Source organism: Ambystoma mexicanum, chromosome 13 (assembly GCF_040938575.1).
Source record: "Ambystoma mexicanum isolate Mex_15411 chromosome 13, UKY_AmexF1_1, whole genome shotgun sequence".
Lineage (NCBI taxonomy): Eukaryota > Metazoa > Chordata > Amphibia > Caudata > Ambystomatidae > Ambystoma > Ambystoma mexicanum.
In genome coordinates, this window is record NC_090938.1 from 620,331,130 (window position 1) to 620,357,378 (window position 26,249).

General features: G+C 48.0%; 1 protein-coding gene across 2 annotated transcripts in view; it reads left to right on the plus strand.

Annotated features, from left to right (window-relative positions):
• HAP1 (huntingtin associated protein 1) overlaps positions 1-26,249 on the plus strand; it is a 252,919-nt gene that overhangs the window by 104,089 nt on the left and 122,581 nt on the right. For both annotated transcript variants that reach the window (XM_069634511.1, XM_069634508.1), the window contains exon 3: positions 13,565-13,759. In XM_069634511.1, coding sequence (XP_069490612.1) covers positions 13,565-13,759 — 195 coding nt within the window. The remainder of the gene's footprint in view (positions 1-13,564; positions 13,760-26,249) is intronic.

A 26,249-nucleotide genomic window follows, 5' to 3' on the forward strand; every position in this document is an offset into this window, starting at 1 on the left:
CGCCTTCTTGACCAGGTCCGAAAATTCATTTCCTATAGTGCATGGTCACTCCCACAGATTAGGCAAATTAAGTTTTTGCAGCCAGAATGGAACGTGTTTCGGCCACGGAGTGGAGCTACTACCTTCCACAGACATAAAGTCGATCAGCATTGCTCTGTAGTCCAGTACAGCTGGGGAGGTCCACAAACGTGTCCAAAACAACAGTGGCTTCAGGGATATGAGATCTTCAATTGGCCGAAGGAGGCATTCTAAATGCAGAATTATATCGGGTCGGTGAACCTTTTGGCTGCATAAGCATAGATTTAAGAAAGTTATTTTCAGAGACACCCTGGGGAGTAATTCAGTGCGTCCTCTAAGCCGTGTTCTCTTCTGTCAGACTCCAGTCTTCAGGCTCAGGAGTGGCACGAACCAACCATCCCCTCAGCAGTCTGGGCACTTGCAAGACTGACCTTACTCAAGTTACCGAGACTCCAGCGGGGAAAGAGGGTTAGGGACTCGATGGTTGGATAGGTTCAATTGTAGGGTAACCGGTGAGAGGGTTAGGTGAGGGGAAGTGGACAGGGAGGGGAACATCGGATAAAACATTCAATATACATTCACAAGAAACAGTGTATACATATACAGCAGTGAGTCATAGAAGATGGAAATAGACTTAGCTCTGGGGTGAGTACTGGCCTCCTGCCTGCGTACTCTCTGGTCCGGTCGTAATCTGGAGCGTATTACCGCTGCAAGAGAGCATGGAGTTACAACCTTGTGTGTTACTTCACACACACACTCAGAACTTCACTGGCCAGTATGAGCATGCAATTGGTTAATCACACCCTATTGCGTATGCTACAGTTCAGAGCACTTTCTGTTAGTAGTTAGTTTGTGCACGGGTTAATTTGGTCAACCAACAACGCGGTGTCGCCGCGTGGGGCCCCGCACTGTACTGATGAAGCCACAGGGTCGATCCGCCTGTAAACCAAGGAAGCGCGGTATCGGCCGCACGTGGCGTGCAGCGGCTCGAGCACTCTGCTCTACAATATTTCCCCCCGTAGCTATTGCCATGCAAACTTCATGCACTACGCTGGGTTCGGGATTTTCCCCCCAGGGTTACATGCGCGATATGCCAGGTTCGCGGTGCAATGCCCGATCGTGACTTAGCTTTTGTTTGGCAAGGGGGTCAGTAAATGCGGGCGGAGTCCCCCTTGCGCGTGCCCCCAACTGCCTTCCTGGACCTCCGTGGTGGCTTCACCATACGTTCTCCCCTCTTCTCTGGAGCCCCCCCAGCGCGAGCGCTACTTAGCTTTTCTTTGCGAGGGGCCAGAATGGGAGCTGGTTGGGGCGTGGCCCCTCGTGCTGATCCCCGACCTCGGAGCTCTTCCGAACACGTCTTCTCCTGCCGGGAGCTTAAGCACAAGCCCCGTGCCTGGGTTTTCTTTGTGCGCACGCGCGCGCAAGTCCCGCCCCTCTTGGGCTTGGTCTTGTAGTTCTGTGCCCAGGGGGATCTGGGTAATGAAGTCTTTACTGCCTTTCTCCTGCAAATGGGACATAACAGTCTCCTGTGAGGAAGTAGTCTGTTTTTAATGTTGCTAGCCCCTGCTAACCTTGGAGTCTTTAAGTTTTGGTCCCCCTTTGGGTCCGTGCTGGAAGGTTTCATGTCTTGCCTCCTGACAGTACGCACAGAAGGATCTGGGTTTCGGTTTAGTTGGGTGATTTTGATGAAATTCCTTTATCAACCTGGCAGCATGCACATTACTCTCAGGCTCCCAGGATCGCTCCTCCGGACCATACCCCACCCAGTCTACCAGATAGTACAACCCATCCCGTTTTCGTTGGGAATTCAGGATGGCCTTCACCTCATACTCCGGATAACCTTCAACTAAAATGGGGGGGGGGGTCGCGTAGTACGGATGGAAGGATCAGCTGGTTTCAATAACGACACATGGAACGTGGGGTGTATTTTCATTTGGCTGGGTAGGTTCAGTCTCACTGCCACTGGATTGATTATTGCGGTTATACTAAATGGTCCTAAGTACTGTGGTTGAAGCTTACGAGGACCCGGCTTAATGTTTTGCGTGGAGAGCCAAACTCGATCGCCACATTTGTATTGGGGTCCCTTTCTACGCTTCTTGTCAGCGTACATTTTATAAGTACTCTTGGCCACTTCCAAATTTTGCGGTATTTTTGACCAGACTTGTTGTGCATGGGCATGTCGTCCAATTACAGTGGGTAGGTTGTCTTGTGGTGAGTTGACGGCCGTGGGCAATACCCTTGGGTGATAACCGTATACCCCATAAAAAGGTGTATACTTTGTTGACATGTGCATCGTGTTATTGTAGGCAATTTCTGCTAACCACACGTACTGGACCCAGGATGACTCTACACTTGTGGTGTGACAACGCAGGTACTGCTCTAAGCCTTGATTCACCTTTTCCGTCTGTCCGTCTGTCTCTTGGTGATAACCAGAGGACAGACTCACATCCATTCCTATCAACTGGCAAAAAGCCTGGCAGAACAGTGATGTGAATTGCGGACCACGATCGGTAATGACTCGTGTTGGTAATCCATGTAATCGTACTATGTTTTGCAAAAACAGTTCCGCTACTTCCCCTTCCGTGGGCACTCCCTTACATGGAATGAAGTGGCTCATTTTACTCAAGGAGTCGACTACCACTAAAATGGAAGTATAATCCTGAACTGGCGGCAAGTCCACGATTAGGTCCATGGTAACTGTGTGCCATGGTGTGGGGGGAGTGGGTAAAGGTTGTAAGAAGCCTGCTGGCCACTGATGACTTACCTTTTGTCTGCCACATATGTCACATTCAGCGACATATACCCGCACATCACGGTGGAGAGTCGGCCACCAGTAGTGCCGTGTGATATTCTGCTGAGTTTTAGCAACACCCGGATGACCAGCGGTTACTGCATCATGACACCATTGTAACACCTCCTTTCTGAGCGCCGCTGTGGGTAAATACAAGGCCTTACTATAATATGGAAGGCCATCAACGAGCGAATGCTTGGAACCTCTCGTGCTCCATTCTTGCAAGTCTCGGGCCGTCATAGCCTTTAAGACATCTTCAAAGATGTTTGGTCTCCCTATTACTCCTATGATGCGCGTGACTGGTATTATGGGCGACTGTTCAGTAGTTACTTTGGTTTCCGTCTCAGGATAACGGGATAATATGTCTGCCTTTTTATTGTCACTTCCAGGGCGATAAGTGATGAGGAAATCGAAATCAGCAAAGAACAAAGCCCAACGTAATTGTCGTGGACTAAGAGTCTTAGCAGTCTTAATAAATTGCAGATTCCGATGATCGGTAATTACAGTGATGGTATGATGTGCCCCCAGAAGATAATGCCGCCACTCCTCAAAGGCAGTTTTAACTGCCAACAGTTCACGGTCGGCAATAGTATAGTGTGTCTCAACCGGCAATAGTTTTCGAGAATAATAAGCTACCGGATATAACAACCCGGTCTGTGGGTTTTGTTGTGAGAGTACCGCTCCGATGGCATAAGAGGAAGCATCAGTTTCCACAATGAATGCCTGAGCCAAGTCTGGATGCCGTAAAACTGGTGCCGTGGTAAAGGCTTGCTTTAAACGTTGGAACCCCTGCTCAGCCGCACTGTCCCACTGAAAGGATTTCCCTTTTCGAAGTAGTTTGGTAATGGGTGTCACCAACTCAGAAAAGCCCTTAATAAAACGTCTATAAAAATTGGCGAATCCGAGAAAGGCTTGGACCACCCTGACAGTAGTGGGGGCAGGCCAGTCTAGCACAGCCTGTACCTTGCGCTGGTCCATTTGTACACCTTGAGGCGTCAGAAAATATCCCAAAAATTCAACTGTGGTACAATGAAATTCACATTTTTCAATCTTAGCAAATAGGCGGTGTTCCCTTAGTCGCTGGAGAACTGCCTTGACATGTTTTACATGCTCATGTTGACTCGTAGAGTAAATCAAGATATCGTCTATGTAGACTATGGCAAATACATCTAGGTAACCACGCAATACCTCATCGAGGAAGTGCTGGAAGGACGCGGGAGCATTACACAGACCAAAGGGCATCACCTGATACTCATACAGGCCGAATTTGGTTCTGAAAGCGGTCTTCCACTCATCTCCAGCCCGTACTCGTACCAGGTGATAAGCCCCATGCAGATCCAGTTTGGTGTAAATGTTTGCCTTTCGTACCTGATCAAGTAACACCGGGATTAATGGTAATGGGTATCTGTTTTTGACTGCAATCCGATTAATTCCGCGATAATCTATACACGTTCTCAGATCTCTGGTCTTTTTCGGTAAGAAGAAGAGGGGAGACGAAACTGGAGAATTAGAAGGTCTTATAAAACCGCTTTGCAAATTTGTGTCTATGTACTCCTTCAGGTGCCTTGTCTCGGCCTCAGTGAGTGCATACACCGGACTACACGGTAACACCGCCCCGGGTTCTAGGTCTATTCGACAATCGAACGACCTGTGGGGTGGCAAAGTTTCGGCAGACTGTTTACTAAATACATCAGCATAGTCCTTATATTCAGAAGGTAGGGTACTCAAATCAACATCTTTTGTAGCTATTGCTCCCACACTAAAACCGGAATTCTGGCCAGTCTGTGATTCGTGCGTCATAGGAATACATTGCTTTATGCATTTCGGAGACGTGAAGGACACCTGCCCTGTTGACCAGACTACTTGAGGATCATGCCTACTAAACCATGGGAGACCTAAAATTAGCCCGAACTGAGGTGCTGCGATAAGGTCAAACTGGATTTTCTCCGCATGAGTTTGTTGGCAACACAACGTCAGAGTCTGAGTGCTGTTAGTTACAGGACCAGAACACAAAGCAGTCCCATCAACTGCCCTCACAACCTCGGGGGTCTCTTTTCGGCATAACGGGATTCCCAGTTTATGAGCATAGGTAATATCGATAGTTTCCCGTGGCTCCTGAGTCCAAGAGGAGGGTTACAGGGATCTCATGACCCAAAAATCCCAAAACTCCAGACAGAGTAACATGCGAGGCAAAATTAACTAACCCGACCACTGGGGTAACTTCCATTACCTGGCTCGACTGTCCTACCCCCACTACTGCCGAGCCGAGGCGTTTCCCTGAGACTTTGGTTTCGTAGGACATTCTTTCACAAAATGCCCCATGGTGCCGCAATATAAACATAGTCCCTCTTTCCGGCGGCGCTCTTTCTCCTCCTTAGAGAGAGGACCCTTAGTTGCGCCGGTTTGCATTGGTTCATCCCCGGTTGATTTTTCAAATGAACCTGTGGGACTCGAGACTGATCCAAGCGAGCAATAGGTCGTGTGTCACCACGTCTCTTGTCCCCTCGACGCTCGGTCTGACGATGGTCTAACTGCAAGGCCAAGTCCACCATTGCGGAACAATCCCTGGGCTGTGGGTCCACTTGGGCAATGAGGTCTTTTAGCTCATCTCTCAACCCCTGATAGAACAGAGACATCTGCTTCTCACCTGGCCACTCAGCTTCCGCCACTAAGCGATTAAACTGAGTCACATATGTGATCAATTCCCTATTTCCTTGACGTAAAGTTAAAAGTTCACGGTCTTTGCACATGGCTGCCGCCCTACGGTTAAAAATTTTACCAAACTCCATTTGGAACTCCTCCCAATCATAGAGGATCCCATCATCCCTTTGCACCAGAGGGTTTGCCCAGGCCGCTGCATCACCAGACAAATAAGAAATAACAAACGCAGTTCTTGCCTGAATGGCTTGAAACACTGTTGGCTTGGTCAGGAAATGGAGTTTGCACTGGGTGAGGAAAGTCTGGAACTTTTGTGGATCCCCAGAGTATCGTTCAGGGGGAGCTAAGGGCACCACAGGTTCAGGGGATACGTGAAACTGAATGGGACTAGGGGCGCCTGCACCACCTGGAAGGGGAGAGGTCTGCGCTGCCAAGCTGCGCACCTGAGTGGCCAAAACCGCATAATCCTGTCTAGTGGCAGCGAGCTCGGCCTGCAATTCTTGCAGGACTTTAGTGAGGTCCTCCATGACCCGATTGGCCCGCACCACCCAGGAGCCTGGTACACTTGGGCTTGTGCTTCTGTCAGACTCCAATCTTCAGGCTCAGGAGTGGCACGAACCAACCATCCCCTCAGCAGTCTGGGCACTTGCAAGACTGACCTTACTCAAGTTACCGAGACTCCAGCGGGGAAAGAGGGTTAGGGACTCGATGGTTGGATAGGTTCAATTGCAGGGTAACCGGTGAGGGGGTTAGGTGAGGGGAAGTGGACAGGGAGGGGAACATCGGATAAAACATTCAATATACATTTTCACAAGAAACAGTGTATACATGTACAGCAGTGAGTCATAGAAGATGGAAATAGACTTAGCTCTGGGGTGAGTACTGGCCTCCTGCCTGTGTACTCTCTGGTCCGGTCGTAATCTGGAGAGTATTACCGCTGCAAGAGAGCATGGAGTTACAACCTCGTGTGTTACTTCACACACACACACTCAGAACTTCACTGGCCAGTATGAGCATGCAATTGGTTAATCACACCCTATTGCGTATGCTACAGTTCAGAGCACTTTCTGTTAGTAGTTAGTTTGTGCACGGGTTAATTCGGTCAACCAACAACGCGGTGTCGCCGCGTGGGGCCCCGCACTGTACTGATGAAGCCACAGGGTCGATCCGCCTGTAAACCAGGGAAGCGCGGTATCGGCTGCACGTGGCGTGCAGCGGCTCGAGCACTCTGCTCTACAATATTTCCCCACGTAGCTATTGCCATGCAAACTTCATGCACTACGCTGGGTTCGGGATTTTCCCCCCAGGGTTACACGCGCGATATGCCAGGTTCGCGGTGCAATGCCTGATCGTGACTTAGCTTTTGTTTGGCAAGGGGGTCAGTAAATGCGGGCGGAGTCCCCCTTGCTCGTGCCCCCAACTGCCTTCCTGGACCTCCGCGGTGGCTTCACCATACGTTCTCCCCTCTTCTCTGGAGTCGCCCCAGCGCGAGCGCTACTTAGCTTTTCTTTGCGAGGGGCCAGAATGGGAGCTGGTTGGGGCATGGCTCCTCGTGCTGATCCCCGACCTCGGAGCTCTTCCGAACACGTCTTCTCCTGCCGGGAGCTTAAGCACAAGCCCCGTGCCTGGGTTTTCTTTGTGCGCACGCGCGCGCAATTCCCGCCCCTCTTGGGCTTGGTCTTGTAGTTCTGTGCCCAGGGGGATCTGGGTAATGAAGTCTTTACTGCCTTTCTCCTGCAAATGGGACATAACAGTCTTTTGTGAGGAAGTAGTCTGTTTTAATGTTGCTAGCCCCTGCTAACCTTGGAGTCTTTAAGTTTTGGGCCCCCTTTGGGTCCGTGCTGGAAGGTTTCATGTCTTGCCTCCTGACATCTTCCTCCTTCCCTGATTTCTTCCTCCTTTCCCCTCTCCCTTTCTCCCTTTCTGTCTCCCTGTTACCTCTCTAAGGAAAGGCTCTAAGTACCGAGACACAGCGCAGCATCCTTTTACCCCAAATCCCCCACCTCTGAGTTATCTTCCTTCCCCTTCACCCCAGCGAAGGTGCTCGCTTCTGTGCTGCTACTTTTGATGTAGCCGATTAATTGTAATGCAATAGATTTTCCAATCTAATCTGCTTCTTAGGCAGATGCAATCAGATTAGAATGTATTATGCACCTGCAGGATGTGTCCCAGCATGGCGCTCAGCCAGTTATGTGACTGCACTGACACAGCACCTAGTGTCTGGGGTAAACTGTACACTCCCATATGTGATGCGTGTCTCAGGGAGGCTTACAGGTGTTCCCCCCCTGATGTGCGAGGGAGTGCATATGTTTAAATTCTTGAAGGGGAAGGCATGTTCCGGTTTTTCATTTTGAAAATCTGGTCACCCTAATCTTGGAAGGATGTGAAGTCAGGAAGCATAGCAGAGCTGTCACTCTGAAAGGCCCCTTTACCAAACAGCAAGCCCCAAAATAATATGCTTGAGAAAGAAAATGGCCACCCCACAAATTGCCAGATGCAGCCAATAGATCGGCAGCATTCACATTTTTTGTATAGCCCACCCAACCCGAAGGCATCTGGGCGCTGTTCTTAATATAAAACATAATGGGCCTCATTACGACCTTGGCGCTAATGCGTTAACGGCACCGTAAAAGGCTGCGGCGCCGTTAACCCATTAGCCGCCTAATTACGAGGTCCCTTTGCGGGACCCGACCTTAACGGCTGGTCTAGAACAGCCGTTTAAGTAGGGACCCACAAAGGGACCTTCGCGGTAAGTATGGTACCGCAATTTGCGGTACCGTACATATCACCTTTGCCATTCCCATTGGCCCTCATTGCAACACTGGCGCTAAACCATGGCGCTATTAGCACCATGGTTGGTGCCGGTATCGTAACGTGTCCGCCATGGTGAAATGGGGGAAATACCGCCCCATTCCAAGGTTGGCGGGGCGGTATTTCCCCATTTCCCCGTGGCCCTTCCCCATTCCCATTTTTGCCCCATAGGGCTCAATGGGAATGGGGAAGGCGGCAATTACGGTACCACAAATTGCGTTACCGTAATTGCCTGCGAGGTCCCTTTGCGGGTCCCTACTTTAACGGCTGGTCCAGACCAGTGGTTCAGGTCGGGTCCCGCAAAGGGACCTCATAGTAAGGCGCTAAGTGGTTAACGGCGCTGCAGCCTTTTACGGTGCCGTTAACCACTTAGCGCCTGGGTCGCAATGAGGCCATATATTTACAAGAAGCTAGATTATATCATCATCTTAAATTGCAGTCATCCTCATTGTAGATACTGTGCTGAATACCGATCATGACTTATTGAGTAGTTCCTGTGTGAAGATCCATGTTTTCAAGTGTTTTCAGAAGGTGCAGAAGGAAATTTTCTGATCTTAGTGCGGCTGGTAGCGTGTTCCAGTGGCTGGCAGTTAACATCGAGAAGCTGCTGCCTCCAGCTTTCTGCGATTTAAATCGAGTGGTGGAGAGCAGGTAAATATAAAAAGTCACCTAGCCCCTGATGCAAAGATCGCTGGCAATATGGGCATGAATACTTTGACATGGATCATTCAGCAGGTTATTTAAGCCTTGGCACCGAGGGAGGCTGGCATCCTCAGGCTTTAGGAGCCTAGAACCCTGACTTACCTTCCCGAATGACGCCATTAAGGAGCACTTCAGGGGCCTAATTCCCGGTTATTCCATCCCACCACCTCTCTCGCTGGGTTCTACGGTTTTTAGCACTTGTGGGGGGGAAATGGGGGTTGCAAAAAAAGATTGGGAGAAGGCGGGCCTTCCCTCTGCTCTGTGTTCCTTGGTAAAGTGGGCTGGCCTAGGGAAGGTGCAGTGGGAGGACATGGCGCAAGGGACACGCGCCGTCACAGAGAAGGCAAGAGGCAAATGGATGGGGAGCGGATGCAAAGAGTCTGAGGTGGCCCAGACCCAGCAGAAGTAAAGGGTTTAAGTGGGAGGGAGGGAGCGAGGGAGGGAGCGAGAGAGCAGCTGGGCAGGCAAGGGATTTCCCAGCAAATAACGGGTAATAATGCCCAGAATTTGCTCAGAATCCTCATTCCTGATTGGCTGAGGTAAACTGAAGATTCTGAACAGGGTGCTAATTAAGAGAATAAACATCTCCTCTTCAGAAACATGTTTTAGCTTTAAAGAGGCTGGTGGACCTAAGAACCCCAAAAGAGCAAACCTTCCCTTAAGTGTCAGACCAGGTGTTTGGCAGAAGCCCTTTTGCTGCGGCGGTTTGTGAAGCCATGAAGCCCCAGCCGCTCCATGGAGCTCCAAGCATCACCGCCGTGGATGTATCGTGTACCAAGAAGGCCTACGGGCCTCCGATTTGTGGAATATAGACGCCAAATCCAAAAGAAAAACGCTCAAATATGCTGCGGGTAATAGCTTTTAGAGAGGGCAGATCACTATTCCTCTGCTTGCAAGTGTGAATCTTGGTGGCAGCCACAGACGCACATAAATGTAGTAATAATGAGGGAGGCAACGATGCCCCGCCTGCTTTCTGGTTCGCCACTGAGCTGCAAAGCACAGCCAGATGTCTTGCTCAGGCAACCGCACGCGAAACGTAAAGCTGAGCGTGATTGAGTGGGCCGCCCTTCTCTGGAATGCACGTGTTCTGGGAGCCTGGAGAAGAAGAAAATGCACCAAAATGTCACCCTCAGAATTCCGACTCCCGAAAAATTCATTTTTTTTCTTTCCGACTCCCCCCTTACACCATATATATATATATATATATATATATATATGTGTGTGAGGGGGTATGGGATATAATAGTAATATGGGGGGCTGCGGGCGGTCTCCCCCTGCATATCTATGTAGCGTAAAGGGGGTTGGAAAAAACAATTGGCATTTTCGGCCGTCGGAATTATGGGGGTCGTCATGATCACATAGATCCAAGAAGAACATTCCCTCTGGAATGAAACACGCTTCCTGAACTCCTCCATCCCACATCATCCCCCATTGCGGAGCTCACCCGGGCATCTTTTCTGGGTCCACCAGATGTGAATCCGGATCTCGGTGGTCTGCCTGGCTCCCACATGGAATAAGCCTGTCCTCAGCCTGGCTCCTTCCTAACACATATATTGAGTGTGCCAGCAGACTGCAACCTGTAGCTTACCAGATGTTTTGGACCAAGGCTTCACAAGATCCTTCACCCTTGACTATGCTGGCTAGGGATGATGGGAGTTGTAGCTCAAAACATCTGAGGCACCAAAGGTTGCAGTTCCCTAGATCATGCCATTGAGACAAAGGAGAATTGCAAATGAACACGTGTTTGGGTTGTTACTGTTTTCACTGCTTAGTTAAGTTGCTTGTGAGTGGGATTGAGAGAAACCAAGTCCGCATATGGCACTTTCAACCTGAACAAAGTGTGTTTGCCTTAGATGTTAAGTGTATCTGGCATGCTTGGCTTGTTACGGGCAGGTGGTACAGCGACAGCTAGGTTGAAAAGAGGCATCGGCGCCAGCCGGAAGAGTCACTCCCTGCACTGGATCAGATGCCTCGCGTGAGTAGGGGAACCTCCACAGCACTGTCTGCCTCCACATAATTAGAGGCTCTACATTCAAATACGATGTCGGCTAGAAGACTTGATATTTCCTACCAAGCACTTCAAATCAGAATAAAAAAAACAGGAGTTTTGCTGGCCAGAGAAATACAAAAAGTTAATAATGCCAAATTCGAGTGTAATAGTAATTTGCCTAGAAATAGAAGCCAGTCCAGTGGTGATGGGTGAGAAAGTTTACGGTCAGGGAGTTGGATGGGGGAGGAGCAATCACAGGGTTCGAAATTGGAGGCAGCTGGAAGCTCTTTAGCTCCTGCTTGTAGCATAGAACAGCCTGGTTAGTGTGCTCTAGCACCTTGAAGCATCTCATGTGCGAGATGGAATTACCAGTAGTGATCTTGGACCCAAATAACAAGACAGACTCCGAGGATATGGCAAAGTACTACTTTATTATCAATTAAATAAAGTAGGGCAATCTGGCAAACAATGCATTGCAGTCTACGCACTCACCCTTCAGTTTTGATTACACAATGGTTTTATACCTCATTATACATCATTGATGACATTCTATGTGGGAAACTTAAAATCCTATTGAATGCAGGGATTGATTAATAGAATTTATGTACCTATATATCATGTAAGTATTAGTAACATTACTGGATGCCCCATATCTGGTATGTACCCCTCGAAACATCTATAAATACGTAGAATACAGATTATAGCAGAATAAAAGCAGCGGTTGGCCTGTTCAACATTGTGTAGCATGTTGCTACATAGACTCTCTGATTGGTTGGCATTCTCTGCCACCCTTGTACTTTCGGCTCGTTAGCAGCACATAAGCAAAACGAAACCCAGGTGCAGGGAACAACGTCAGATTATTACTCACTTGCCCAATTAGTCCATCTCTCATCGGGCAGGCCAGAAAGCAAAGGCCTCTTCTTTATAGTTGACCTTGCAGCCTGTTCTCTGCTCTGGGAATTTTAAGGGAGTGTAGGTACACCATTATCTTCAGCTGGAGCTTAATGAATTGCCCTTGTTTTCGACTTCTGAATCACATGTGAGGAGACCAGGATTTTGTCAATTTCGTCCTTTTATTTACTGATATTTGATTTAATTATGCTGAGTGTCATTACTCCTTTTGGCCTCTGGAGACCTGATCACTCCATCCTACATATGCTTTTTGCATCATTAACTGTCCAATACTTGGCACTTGCAGATGTTTTCTTCTTTGCTTAATCTAAGAGAAATATGTCTTAAGTACATGGCATATCCTCTTGACTCTCTTTGTGCCTTGCAATTATTCCCTGATGTGGCATCATTGATCCCAGGCCAATAGACTCCTCTTTGTTCCTCACAAAAAGCTGTTTTTCCAGCATCTCCTAACTCAGCCAGGGTCTGTCTCTGAGGTCGCTTGATTGGTTTCAACACAAGTCCGGCGTCCATCTTTTTGTCATGGCCGCTTTAGTCGCGTTATATGTTCTTCTGCAGCAAGCTTCTATATGTCTCAGCTACCTTGCGTTACTGCATGTGTACATTCACTTTGTCTCTTCTCACTTATTTCTTTGATGCATATGATTTCTTTGTATTTGAATACATGTTTCTCTTATTACTTCAGTTGCGTCTTTATTCTTTAAGTATTTGTATATCGTTTCAGTACGTCCTTGTGTCTTTCCTTCATGGTGTCACTCTGCAGCTGTCAGTTTGCACTTACAGCTCTTCTATGTCCAATGGTGTATGCCGACATCCTACCATCTCAGTGCGAGGGCACATTCGATACGGTTGCATGAGTGCATAACATCTCTCATACACTCTGTGCGGTATTATGACAGTACCTGGCGTCACACATAGGGCTCTTCTACTGCTGTTCCAATATGATGGAGTTGAGGGGGGAGTCTGTCAACAAAGTATTTGTCTGCTCTTCTACATTGGATGGACCCCAACCACTAGCAGGAGCTAGTTTTGACTCCCCAACAAAATACTTCCATACAAATACACCTATGTGAATTTAACTCTGTGCATCTGGAACAATCTATAAATCAATATTAGGGCACATCAAGTTGACATTTAAAGTATAAGGGGTTATAAGTAATGGACAATATGTTTCCATTTTATGTGGAAGTTAGATTTCCAGAAATGCTATTTACGAGCTCCTCATTCCCCAGTGGTAGCTCCTGGTCACTGGTTAAAGCTGGATACCCAGGAGCTGCTTTTAGCTCCTGCTTATCCAATCTTAATTTCGAACCCTAATATATATCTTTGGTGACTCTGAAGGTTCAAGGCAATAGAGCTTTCTTTCCTGGACCCCCACCTCAAGAAGTCGTCCATGTATGGAGGCTCACCAAAGGCATGGCCTGTGTCCGGCACTTGCTCCCCAGCCCCTTCCCTTGGCACTTCTCCCCTTCTCCCCTTTCCTCTCCCCTGCACTTGCGCAATCTCAATGTCACTGTGTCTAGTAAGATCGTTGTCTTGTTCCCTGTCCCCATCCCTTGCCTCGTCGCACTCTGAAACACTTGTGTATGGTGCCCTATAAATAAAATATCATATGTCAGAACGCTCAGCAAAGTGCCACGACTTGCATTCACTCGTATAACCTTTACTGCTTTGCTTTCCAGATGTGTCCAGCAGCGGCAATGTCGCCGAGGTGGAGATCATCAGCCTGCTGGCCGAGCAGCTCCCGCGCTACACCCTGCGGGCCGACACAATGTATGGATACGACCACGATGATTGGCTGCATACACCTCTGCTACCCCCGGAGGTGCCACTCAACCTGACCCCCGAGCAGATCGAGGAGACCTTCAAGTATTTCTGTGAGTAGCCCGTGCACGTCCGACCATCCTGCTTCTTAGCTGGACCTCTGATACCCAACCATTCACTTGCAGGAGACCTGGATAGATTGTTTTCTCCATCACCACCATGTTCGTATGTGAGATTTCTCGCTTTGCTGTGTTTTTTTTTCTTAAGAAGATGCAGAATGGTGCAAAGACATAAAAAGGGCTGCTTCACACCGCTGCATCAATCAGTAAAGGCATGTGTGCACCACGGAGAGCTGGCCTCTGAGAAGTATTCTGACAGGGCGTGACACCTACCGAGCTGTGCTCTATGGCTGGGTTACCTGGGTTGGCCCTGAGGGCACTCTCGTGACGGAGGTGTTTGTTCTGCAAATTCTCAACACGCACTCCTGCCCTTTGCCTCTTTTGTGGATACCTCTCCTTTCCCCACGAGTTTCCCTTTGGGGTTCCACTGGTGTTGAGTTTGAGTTTGCAAGGTTCCCACCTAAGGAAGTGCATGGGTCTTCTGTGACCTATATCTGCACTCCTCCTCAAATTCCCTCCCTGTTCTAGGGGCACCATCGTGTGTTAAAAGGCAGCAGCAGGTGAACCGTAAAGTTATTTCTTTGCACAAACAGCTGCCAGCCACAAAGGGGGAGACAGGGTAGGGCTTGAGCGGGCAAGGCACAACCAAAATCTGTAAATGGCCACTCAGCAGCACTGTGGGGGCATTTACAAATGTTGATGTCACTGTGGTGGGCCCAACCACATCAGCTTCAGACCCCACTTGGTAGACAATCCTGGCTACACTGCTGCCAGATTGAGGTGCTTGCAAACGTGACCTAGAGAGACCTGCAGAGCTGGTGTAGTGTTAACCCTCACCCAGTCCAGACAGGAAGTGGAATGTGTTTGACCAGAGTTTGCAGGTCTACCTTTGAGCATGAAGGTCCTTTTGATTAAATGAGTGCTACAGCAAATGCATTCTTTATTTAGACGTTGTGAGGGCTGCTACATGATATGATATGATAGTTTATTTATAACGTGCTTAATACCCAGAGGTTTCTAAGCGCTGACCCGGGGATCAAGCCTGTATTGCTCCATGTCGTCTTGCTTCCAAGGCGAGCATGTTGCTCCTGAGCTATCCTCCTGAGACATGTTCCCCTGCAGCAGCTTCAAAGTGATTGTATGCCTTGCGGATGGTCTGAAGGGGCAGGTTTGGGCTTAATACGGAAAGTTTCCCTGGCTGGCTGATTGGTCGCTTCGTGTGGTGTCTGAAAGAGCGCGGCCAGTGGTGTGTTCCATGATTGTGTAGTTTCCGCACAGAGGAACGTACATCTAAGCAATCTCTGTAGCCATAACAACTTGCTCTCCTGTTCACAAAAGCTGTGAAACATGAAGTTGTACAGGAATGCAGTAGTGCAGCTTCCTCATCCTGCCAGTAGCCACAGCTTCACACTCTGCCAGCCGCTACCCAGCTCACCTCCATGTGCACGGCGACTTGGTCGTATAAGGGAGGGGAAGGATGCCCTTACATTGGTAGGATGTGGGGACAGCAAGAGGAGCGCGCAACGCGGATCCTACCAGAGAAAATAGATCCACTTATTACTTAGACGGCGAGTCTGGATCTGTTTATTAGTGCATTAGTCAATTCGATTCTTAACAGGCAGGATAGCACAAATTATTTTTCTACACCTCAATTATTTATTTTTAATTTTTTTGAGGGTTCACGTATGTATTGTAGAAAGCACGATTACACTCGCATCCTGAATGGATGTGTTATCTTAAAAAAAGGAATAACAAAAACATAATACCTGGGAGGATAGCTCAGCGGCAACGTGCTCGCCTTGGAAACAAGATGGCACAAAGCAACACAGGTTTGATCCTCGGGTCTGTGCTTAGAAACATCTTGGTATTAAGTGCGTTAAACATACGCAACTAAAGACATATTCCTGTAACAGCGCCTCGATGCCCCCGAGTTGTGTGAGTGCTTTAAAAATGCAAATACATAAAAAATAAATAAATAACCCGATATGAAATATCAATCCCTCAGTTGTGATGAGACACAAAACGGTAGTGGCAAACAGACAGAACCTAACGTTCCAATTTTAACAAAACTAAACAAGTGTTCTAAATAACAGCGCAATTGAGTTGCGAAAAACGTCCAAAGTCAACGCATATCACTGCATTTCGGCGGCTTGGTCAGCCTCTGTCGGGGCCTTTTTTCCTGTGTATCTCTTACAGGAAGTCCCGCCTTCAGCATTCATGCTCCAATACTCCGAACCTACAGGAACATCCGCATTCAGTGAGATGGAGCTTAGAGGAAAGGTGGCGCATGTGGTTGCTGGGAGCACAGCAGCCCAAAATAAGGCACCTTAAAGCGACCACACTTAAATACTGCAAGACCCCCAGGATGTTCAACCGGACCTCTTACTAAACCTGAACTTATCAAATCATGTCCTACAGGAGTAAGAACATCCTCAGACCTTCATTATAGAAAATCTAACTTGTTTATTGTCTTTCAGAATTTAATCTTAAAACAACAACTCGTGGATTTATCAATACATCTGCAGCACCTAATCACATCTATGAAGACTTTGTAAAGAAATGTGTATAAAAGTGCCCAAACATTAGAGTAGATGGAAAGATGGACACCTTCACTGCATCTTCCCAACAGTAAATATTAAACATTGACAACCGGGCATCATCAAAGATCAAAATGATCTCAAAATCACTTCGCTTGGCAGTGCAGTTGTGGAGATGTGCTCTATGTTTACATGTCCTTTCATATCCAATATGTTTCTGTCTTCATGCTTTTTACGCTGACATTCTTCAGGGAAAAACGTTGAATCATATTATACAACAATAAACCGCTCAGTTTCGATGTTCATGTAAATCACTTAGCACTTTAAAGATTTAATTCGTGATTGCCTCACCACTTGTGTAGGTGGTTAATCACAGGTTACTCGCTGTGGCAATTTCCTTGAGCGATGTTATCCGGTCTGGAAAGCGATCAGGCTGTTTGTCGCCCAGGACATACATGTTCACACAGCAGGGGCGTTCAAGAAAGGTGACGCATGATACCCTCTCCTTTACATGTCCAGCACCATTGTCCCCTAGGCATGGGCTCTGCCCAACCCTATGCCGAAAGAGCTCCCATACATGTTTCCAGGGCCTTCCCTCTTCGCCAGACTTGGCGAATCATGCTGACCCCGGCCACCTGGTAACGTCCTTCCTAGAGGTGGTAATTAATAAGTGAGGATTTACAAGTAAACACATGAGTGCAAAATAACAATAACAATAACAATAACATGATGATCTTTCTTTTGGCAGTTTCATAGAAATCGGGTTGGTTTTGTTTACTGCGGGCTCTACCAGCAATGGCCACCAGATGCCGCTATTTAAAAACATAAACGCTTGGCAGGCGCCTAGGCTCTATTCTGTTCCGAGCACAACAATAATACATGTTGAAGACATTTGATTAACATTTGCGAGGGAAGGGGTGGGGGGGTGTTTGTTGTCAGGTCATGCGCAATTATTGCACTTCTGAAAGATGTTAGGTCGATGCCGCGACCAGAGAGATTGCAGACCAGTTGGGAGACCCTATCAAACGCACATGAGTGCGGTGACTATCTGTGCAGACCCATTGGTCAGTAAGTGCGGTGACTATCTGTGCAGACCCATTGGTCAGTACTAGCTTGGCATCGCAGTGCTGTCCCTCCATCTCGATGGTGCAGTTTTGAACTGTTGCATTCAGGGGTATGCCGCCCCCCCCCCCCTTGGTTAGTCGAGGTGAGACCCTGCACCCATGAATTGATCCAGCTTTCTGGAATTTGCCGGTTTCGCCAAGGTCATGGGCAGAGCGGTGGGAGATTAGCGGAAAAGGCTAATGCTGGCAGGACGGTCCCCCGCTGTCCAGAGCCCCAGACCCTGATTGAGTCTGTCACATCCTCTAAGCTCTTTGACTGGGCTCAGCAGCAGACACCCGGCCAGCGGGGGCTGCTGAGGCCGGGAACAGAGGGTGGATTGAGGGCGAGAGAGGGGGCGGGGGTTGGACTCTCACTCTGCTACACCACGCCCGGCTGCCTTTGCGGATCATCATGGCCTGCTCGGTTTCTTTTTGTAAATGGACGCTGAGCTGTACCAGGGTGATCTCTGGGCATGCCCCCCTTTTTGAAAGACAAACCCTACCTTGGGTCCAATTCTTAGCATTGAGTCTGCACTGTAATTATTTTCTTTTTGCATCTAATGCCATTCTGTTAAATTACATTTTAGATGTGTTCTCATCAGGGGTGTTGCTGGGTCTGGAAAAGATCCGGGGCTCCGCTTATGTCGGGCTCGAGGCCAGCTCGCCTTTTGGCTGTAGCCCCCGAGCTTCTATCCGGGGCTAGAACCAAAAGACCAATGGCTATAGCCCCCAAACCCCGCTCTAGCAATGGCTCTGGTTCTCATAAATCCCCATTTCCGCCCCATGTCCAACACAAGTGCCTCCTCAACGTCCCAACACCAGCTCCTATCTGTGGGACCTTCTCTAATTACTCTCCACTTTCTCTCTATCCTTATGCTTCTACACCTCCTGGACACCTTGCCGTGGCCTTATTACTATATCCATCCCAGGCCTTTCACAGAGAAGAAATAACCATTTGCATATCAGACTGGTCCCACCTACAAGGAAGTCCAGCACCAAAATGCTAGGCAAGTCCCCTCTGAACGAGAGTACCAACAGCAACCCCAGGCACGTGTTTCGGTCTGGTTGGACCTCATCAGTAGGGTGGAGCTGTGCCTCTCTGAGAATAGTGAGCAAGGGGTCCACGTCTGGATTACCAAGGGTTACCTAGGGTGAAACCCCAAGTTCCTTAACATTTATACAAAAAGGTCTCGGAGCTCTCTACCGAGAAGGAACACTGCCAAATAACCGGTTCTAAGGGAAGGTGCCCACTCGGGAGGGTCTACAACCAAGTTTTAGCTCACTGTACCTTTCCCAGAGGAGAAATATCCATTTGCATATCAGTCTGGTCCCATCCACCTGGGCAGACCAGCACTGAAATTCTAGGCAATTCTCCTACATGGTTTGATCCTTCTGAATGGGAGAAATTCCAAAGAACAGGGTATTTGACCCATGTTCATTCTCAGAAGAGGGGCTCCCACACCATTATTTAACCTATGTAACCAGAGATAACTTTGCAATCTATCTTCCAATTTCCTGGGGGTTGGTCTCTGGGCCAGTCTCTCTCTCTTGTGCTCTCTCTTTTGCTCTGTCTCTATCTCTTTCACTCATACTTTCTCCCAAGGCACCGGGAGGATAGCTCAGGGGCAACATGTTTGTCTTGGAATCAAGACGACACGGAGCAACACAAGTTTGATTCCCAGGATCCGCGCTTAGAAACCTCTGGTAATAAACACGTTATAAATATCATATCATCATGCCATATCATACTCTCTCACTCTCTGACACTCGCACTGTTTCACATTCACTCTCTCTCGCCTTAATTCCATTGGGTCTCTTCTAAAGCCTCCTATCACCGCCTTAACCAAGCCTCCCGGCTCCTTCGTCTAGCCTCCTAATAGGCCCCATCCCTGGGGATAACTTGCAGTTCTGACGTGGGTTTTGGAGTTGCCTAGTCCATCCCCAGGGGTGGTCTTCTTTGTGCTTGCCAAGCCCAGGCCCTGCGCTTTGGGGGGTCTCAGAGCCTAGCAAGACATGTGTGGAGACATTGTGAGGTGACTGGTTAACAGCTAGAGTTCTTACTTGGTTTGGGTCCTGCTCCTGCCCCCTGTGGATATGCCTTTTGCCCCTGCTTGAGGAGCAGAATATGCAGGCGCGGTCGCCTCCATACAGCCATACCACATACTCTGTTCCCTTGAAGGGACAAGAGCTTCTAAGATGACAACGTGACAAGCCCTTGACTCCTGTGCATTGCATAGTGGGCCCCTTCCCCTCCCTATCAGCCATGGGGCCACAAGCACCTGCCTTGTGGTGGCGACCCCACCAACCACCAGTTAGGGCAGGCAGAGAGCTTTGTCACAAGTGACAACTTATAAATGTAACGGTCAGAGATTGCAAGACATATGGTGTAGCTTTTGACCCAGGTATTATCATGGGAAATTACATCATAAGAAGTGACATCAAAGAAAGCAACATCAGCATCACAAGCATGTTCCTTGTCTGGGCCTGTTTTTTTTTCTTCTTAATAATACGGTCCAGATTTTAAATTAATAATAACCACTGGCATTGCTCTGGGAAACTTTCCATATCATAATTATTTTGGTCCTTCTGCACCATTACATTTGGAGCTAGTCTTGGTCCTGCCACCAATGGAGGAATGCAGTCTAACCTGCTAAGCCAAGTGTCCCCTGTTGAGAAAACAAACAACCCCAGACCTGGATCATCCTTGTTCAACGTAATCACTAAGGTGCAGCGTGATTCCCTAGGCGTAGCAAGCAAGAGCCCCACGTCTGAGCATGCGCTCTCGCACTTGGGGTGACAATCTAATAACACGTGAATGGTGAAAGGCTTTGAATCAATAGTAACCGCTTGCATTGCTCTGGGTAGCGTGTCATACCATGGGGTGTAAATCCGTCTTGGCCCTGCCGCCAAAAGGGAGTAGCCCACCCAAACTGCTAGGCCAACAGGACCAAGCATGGCTAGGCTGCTTGTGTTACATGGAGAAAGGATGTGGCCCAGCGGTTCAGAGCGCACTGCTCCTTTTGGTGGGTGGACCAACACCACTGTTTTTCATGATTGCTCCCTTTCTGTAGTGGGGAAAATGGCTAAAATAATGATGGAATAGAGGCAGCAATGATAGGTGTCGTGATTAATTCAAAGTCTTGCATTCATCACTCTTTGATTTTACTCTGCTTTTTCGTCGAGTCGTACATTTCTCATGTACCAACTCTTCTTTTTTTCACCAATCCTTAAGTAGGTCAACGCACCTGTTGTGGAGATTGGTGTACAAGTTGCAGGTCAGCACATGTGTCCTGGATGAACTGGTGAAGCATTTCATCCTTCAGTTGCTGATAAAATGAGCACCATTGAGTTTGGATCATGCCTTCCTGCTTTCAGGTGGAGCAGACCTGCTGGCAGGCTTGAGCCCCGGGGGCTTTCCCCAGTCCTCACGCATGCACATATCCTGGGTGGAGTGAGTAAAGCAGTGTGTGGAAGGTTACAAGGCCTAGGCAATCATCCCCCATGCTCCAGGCCAGTGTGCCCCCATGCACCGTCCCACTCGCGTGCTGGGAAGTAGGCCGGGGCCTCATGGCCACAGGGTTCTATGTCTTGATGCAGAGTAAAAGCAAACTTGCTGGCAACTCTGCACATTCAAGGCTGATGCCTCAGGCAATTTTAATTAATATTTGACAAGTCAAATTAAGATTTGACAAGTAAATTAATATTTGACAAGTCATATTCAGATTTAACAAGTAAATTAATATTGACAAGTCATATAAACTGGACGTCCAAGTGTGTTTGTCTACTACCTAACGCATGGCAAAATGTTTCTAATTTAACTTCCCATGATACATTTGCGTACCAAGGACTCACTCTGTGATATCACTGATGTCACTAATTATGCAAATTAAGGGTGCCTACACATCTTTTACCACCCAGGACCCCACAAATCCTAGCGCCCGCCCTGTGTATAACGTACTGTGCACTAGGCCCTGCTTTATCTTAGCGTAGCATACGCCGATATGACACACTATATATATCCTGGGAGGGTAGCTCAGCGGCAACTTGCCCGCCTTGGAAGCATGACAACACGAAGCAACACAGGTTCGATCCCCGGGTCTGCGCTTAGAAACATCTGGGTGTTAAGCGCATTATAAATATGCAACTAAGAGACAAATTCCTGTAACAGAACCTCGATGCCCCCGACCTGTGTGAGCGACTTGAATATGCAAAATATATCAAATATATAATTCTATAAGTTAACCCTACTGTGACACACTGGAAATGGGGCATTTTGTTGGAGCTTGCTGGGCGACGCTGATCCTTGCTCCCGAGGCCCAGAGCCATCCAAGCCTTGAACCCCCGAATGGCGCGGCTGACCCCTGCGCTGTGTGGCGGAGTGAGAGCACACACTGGCATGGCGATTAATTGACACAGCTGTCGCCCTTGTGTGCAGTCTTTCAAGGAGCCTCCTGGCCCGGCTATAAACGCTCCTCAGCTCCAGCGGCACGCGTTCCCCAGGCTGCTCTGGAAGAATGCGACTTACCGCCGTCCCAACACTGCACCCGTGCAAACAGCACCTGCTCTGTCGACACCCTGAACTTTGGGACACACACATGATAGATAAGGTGTGCTAACATCAGACTCCGGCTTTGCACACGGCTTTTGAGGGAAATGCACAGTAGCTTGGGGGAAAGAAGGTGAGGCGGGGAAAGCAGGGGCTTACGGGCATTGCTTTGACCCTTGACCTTTGCAAACATGACACGTCGCTTCTGCTGCCTCGTTCACCGCGGGCTCCCGGCACTCAACCCCTTGGCTCTGTAGAGGGACAAGAGATGCAGGGCGCAGTTACAGCCCAAATTCATGTCTCTCTATGTATATAATGCACTGTCACAAGTACCCAGAGGACCCTCTATGCAACTAAGTAAATCATGTTTTTATGACCTGTATCAATATGTGCTCATGATCTTGTACAGACGTCCCCATATACACAATTGTAACATCACCTGTAAGAAAAGCGCCCAGATGCCTTTGGGTTAGGCGCGCTATATAAATAACTAACTAAATAAATAAATAATCTTGTCAGTGAAACAGTGACCCCGTGCAATGGTTAGGCCGTGCACAGACGGTGCCTAGGTGATCACGCCATCGCAGGACTTGTTGGGGGTCCAACTTCCGACGAAATGTAGAGCTAATATGTGTCATGCAGTGTTTCCTGGGGAGCTTGGAGAATGTTTACTGCTGTCATTGGCTGTCCTCATAAGTACTTGACTCAATGGTGCATTGATGTCATCTTGGTGGAAGGGGGTCACAGGCTGCGTCTATCCATCTCTGCAGCAGGCACTCGGCCGCTGAGTTATCTTGGCCAATGTAACCTGAATAATAGCGTGGCAGCACGCCAGGGAGGGGATGTTTACTGGTGGCATCGAGCTCTTGGGAGTGGAGTGGTGTACACGTGTTTTCTAGCCAGCGGTGTGAAGGTAGGGTGTTGTTGTGCACGGGTGCAGGTGCGGTCATGGCGCCCGGCACGTACTGCTACGTGCTCACTGCCAATCCAATGCTTGCTTATCGGGTTCTTACCTGGTTGGCGGGAGTTCGGGCTTCGGACGCAAGGTGCAGGCTGGACTTTGGTTTGTGAGTTGAGCCATCATGCAACATTTGCTGTGTTCTGGCGTTTCAGCTGTGCCCGAAAGCGCTCAGAAGCAGCCTGAAAGGTACATGTTGGCGCTTCATAAAATTTCAAGCAAATGCTCCAGAAAGAGCTAATGCCCCATTCATGGAATTTGTTGCACGGTTCAAAGTAACTTTGCACTGCTGAAAAGTGACTTTACACTACTGACACAAACCCTGACTCATGGAACTGTGCAACGTGTATTTTTGCAGTGCAAAGTCATTTTATACTGCAAAAAAGACCATTTCCATGAATCAGGGTTGCTTTTTGTCGGCAGTCACTTTGGCCCGTGCATAAAATGCCATGTATCGACCCATCTTTTTTGTGCTTATCTGTACTGTGGGTTTGGAGGGGCTGGTCTTGTCTGCTTGTTTCCTTTGCACCCCAGAGATCCCTGATGGTGAGGACGGGGAACAAGTCTGCAGCTTGCCCAGTGGCATTGGCAGGTTAGCCCTACAGACCAGGTGGCAGTGCCGCCGGCCTCTCGTCTTACTCCCTTTCCTTCTCTGCCTCCGAGAAGCAAACATTTATGAAATGCCCTCAGAGGATGAGCCTTGAGAGAGGTCATTATGAAGCCTTTCACCCACGCGGGATCACTGGCCAGTCGCCATCCTGTGCTGGTTGCCATTCCCTTTATTTATTTATTTAGCAAGTGCTCACACAGCCCGCAGGCATTGAGGCGCTGTTACATGAATAGTTTTTTTTTTTTAGTTGCGTAATAGTTTTTTTTTGTCTTAGTTGTGTATTTATAACGCGCTTAAATACCCAGAGGTTTCTAAGTGCGGACCCGGGGATTGAACCTGTGTTGCTTCGTGTCATCTTGCTTCCAAGGCGAGCACGTTGCCGCTGAGCTATCCTCCCGGAACGAAGGCACAACTGGCGAATCAATTTGTATGCAGATATTTTTCTTCTCTTTTTCTTTGTTGTATGGAGGGGCATCTTCATTTTAGAGCTGGTTTTGTGCCACCTATAAGCCAAAACTATTGCTTTAGAGTACAGAGAGGAGGGAGTTGGAATGTAAGGCGGGACACAAAGCCTGTGGGGATAATTTGGTTATTTACCCACCCGTTGACAGCCCATGACCCTTCTTATTCCTGCGACCATTGCTACCCCCTCTTCCTGCACATCCCCACCCAAAATACACCCTCCTGGGATCCATTTCAGTTGCTCTATCATTTATAGCATCAAACATTGGGCTTTATAGGGCCTTCCGGCGTAATTTCTAAGCAACCATCACCTTGAGATAAGGGATTAGCTGTAAATTAGCTTCTCGAGTAATCACGTGTGTCTCCAACCACTTAATTTATCAGCAATGTGTGTGTCCTCACATCTGCTCCTTGCAATGAAATCCTTTTAAAAACAAGCGTTAGCAAAACCAATAGTTTTGGCTTGTGTGTAGGTATTAGGTAGGCATTTTCCACACCCTAACATCATAGACCCATGTACTCACGCCCTTTTACAGCTGTTGCCATTTTATGGACTTGTGGTATCATTATGGCAGTGCCTGGTAAATGCCTATCCAATACTTGCACAAAAGCCCAAACTGTTGGCTTTGCCACTGCTTGTTTTCCTGGTGTAAGGGAGGTATCTGGGCAGTATCGACCTCCAATGTGTTGTCATTTTTACATGTTTACCTTTTTTTCGATTGGTCCTTTGTGGGTTGATTAATGAAAATACGTTTTGAAAATGACAAAAGAAGGCAGCTTACCAGAAACATTTCAGTTTAAGCTTCCTAATTAGCTTGCTACTGTGGGCGAAAAAACTGTTCTACGTTAAAAAGGCCGAAATCAAACCGCCACTTCCCCATCTCCTAATCTTTACCCTTATGCTCACATTTTTATTTTGAAAAATAGACATATCTGAGTTTCCTTTCGTCTGTGTGTTTGTTGCCTATTAAGAGCAACGTGGAATTTCCTGGCTCCTTAATCACGACATTTCTCACTTTTAGCAGAGTTTCCTAGCACAGTGTGTCTCTCCTTGCTCCAAAGTCAAACCAGCCGCCTTCCCATAATGCACCAATAATCATGAGAGGATGCCACCTTTCTTCTGCAGGTGTCAGAGGAAAATTTTCCTGGCCAGGATTTTCATTGAAGACCTGCTTGCATTCTGGGAGTTGTAGTTCAAGTCAACTTCAATTGAACTAATCGTACGCAAGCATCTGATAACAAACATCTGAAACCAATTCTGGGTTTTCCTTTTTACACATCGCTGGAAACAAGAGTTTACGTGTATTTTTTTTTTTTAATAGTAAAATGAAAGTACAACTCCCAAATTACACTATTTTGTTTTAAGAAAAGCACAGCAGTTGAAACATTGTTCCCCTGTGGCATGGATTCGCCTGGCCTACCTAGCCGTGTTTTGTATCCCAAAGTCCATGAACAAACCAATGATAAATGTTTGTTCCTCACATGGGCCAGAAATGTTCCTTTTGCAACACGCCAACACGCCTCTTGCATTTGGAAAATGCTCACACAGTCACGGTTTTCGCCCTGTATTCTGGAACTGTTTACAGTTGAAAACACAGCTCCAGTCCCACAATGCCAACAACATCTAGGACTGGGTGAGCATTTTCCAAATGAAACTGAGCATGTTGGCATGCACGTTTAGAGCATCATCGCGAAACATTTGAGAAAGTTTCAACCAGCACACCTGTTTGCTTCGTAATATTGTCTCATACAGAAATTACCTGATTATCATACAAATTCCATACAAACACCATGGAAGGGATATTGAGTGCTATGTACAGGGTGCAAAATGTGCACTCGACTCTAGCCATTGGTGAGTGAAAATTGACTCTTGGCAGGTAGGATATGGTGCACTTGAGGTGGCAAGTCACTTTTTCCTGGCTGGCTGGTAGCTTGCAACTTGAATTTGTGCACCAGTGTATTATTGCTGTTCTTCTTAATAATAGAGCCTTGTCGACTCAGAGTGGGGTCATTATCATAGGATAATGACATGCCGCAATTTGGGACCCAAGGCAAATCCAAGGTCCATAAGTTGGAAAAGGGTCATTGGCCCAGGCAATAATGACCCGCACTGAGGTCGATGAGGCTATTAGTACATAGTGGTCATAGTAATATAGGTTTTGGAGTTGTGGTGGTGAAGTAAAAAGGTTAGTCTATCAGTGAATAAACACACAAACCTTTTGGTAAATTAAATGTGCGTTAACGTTCAAATAGCAAGGCCAGGGACGT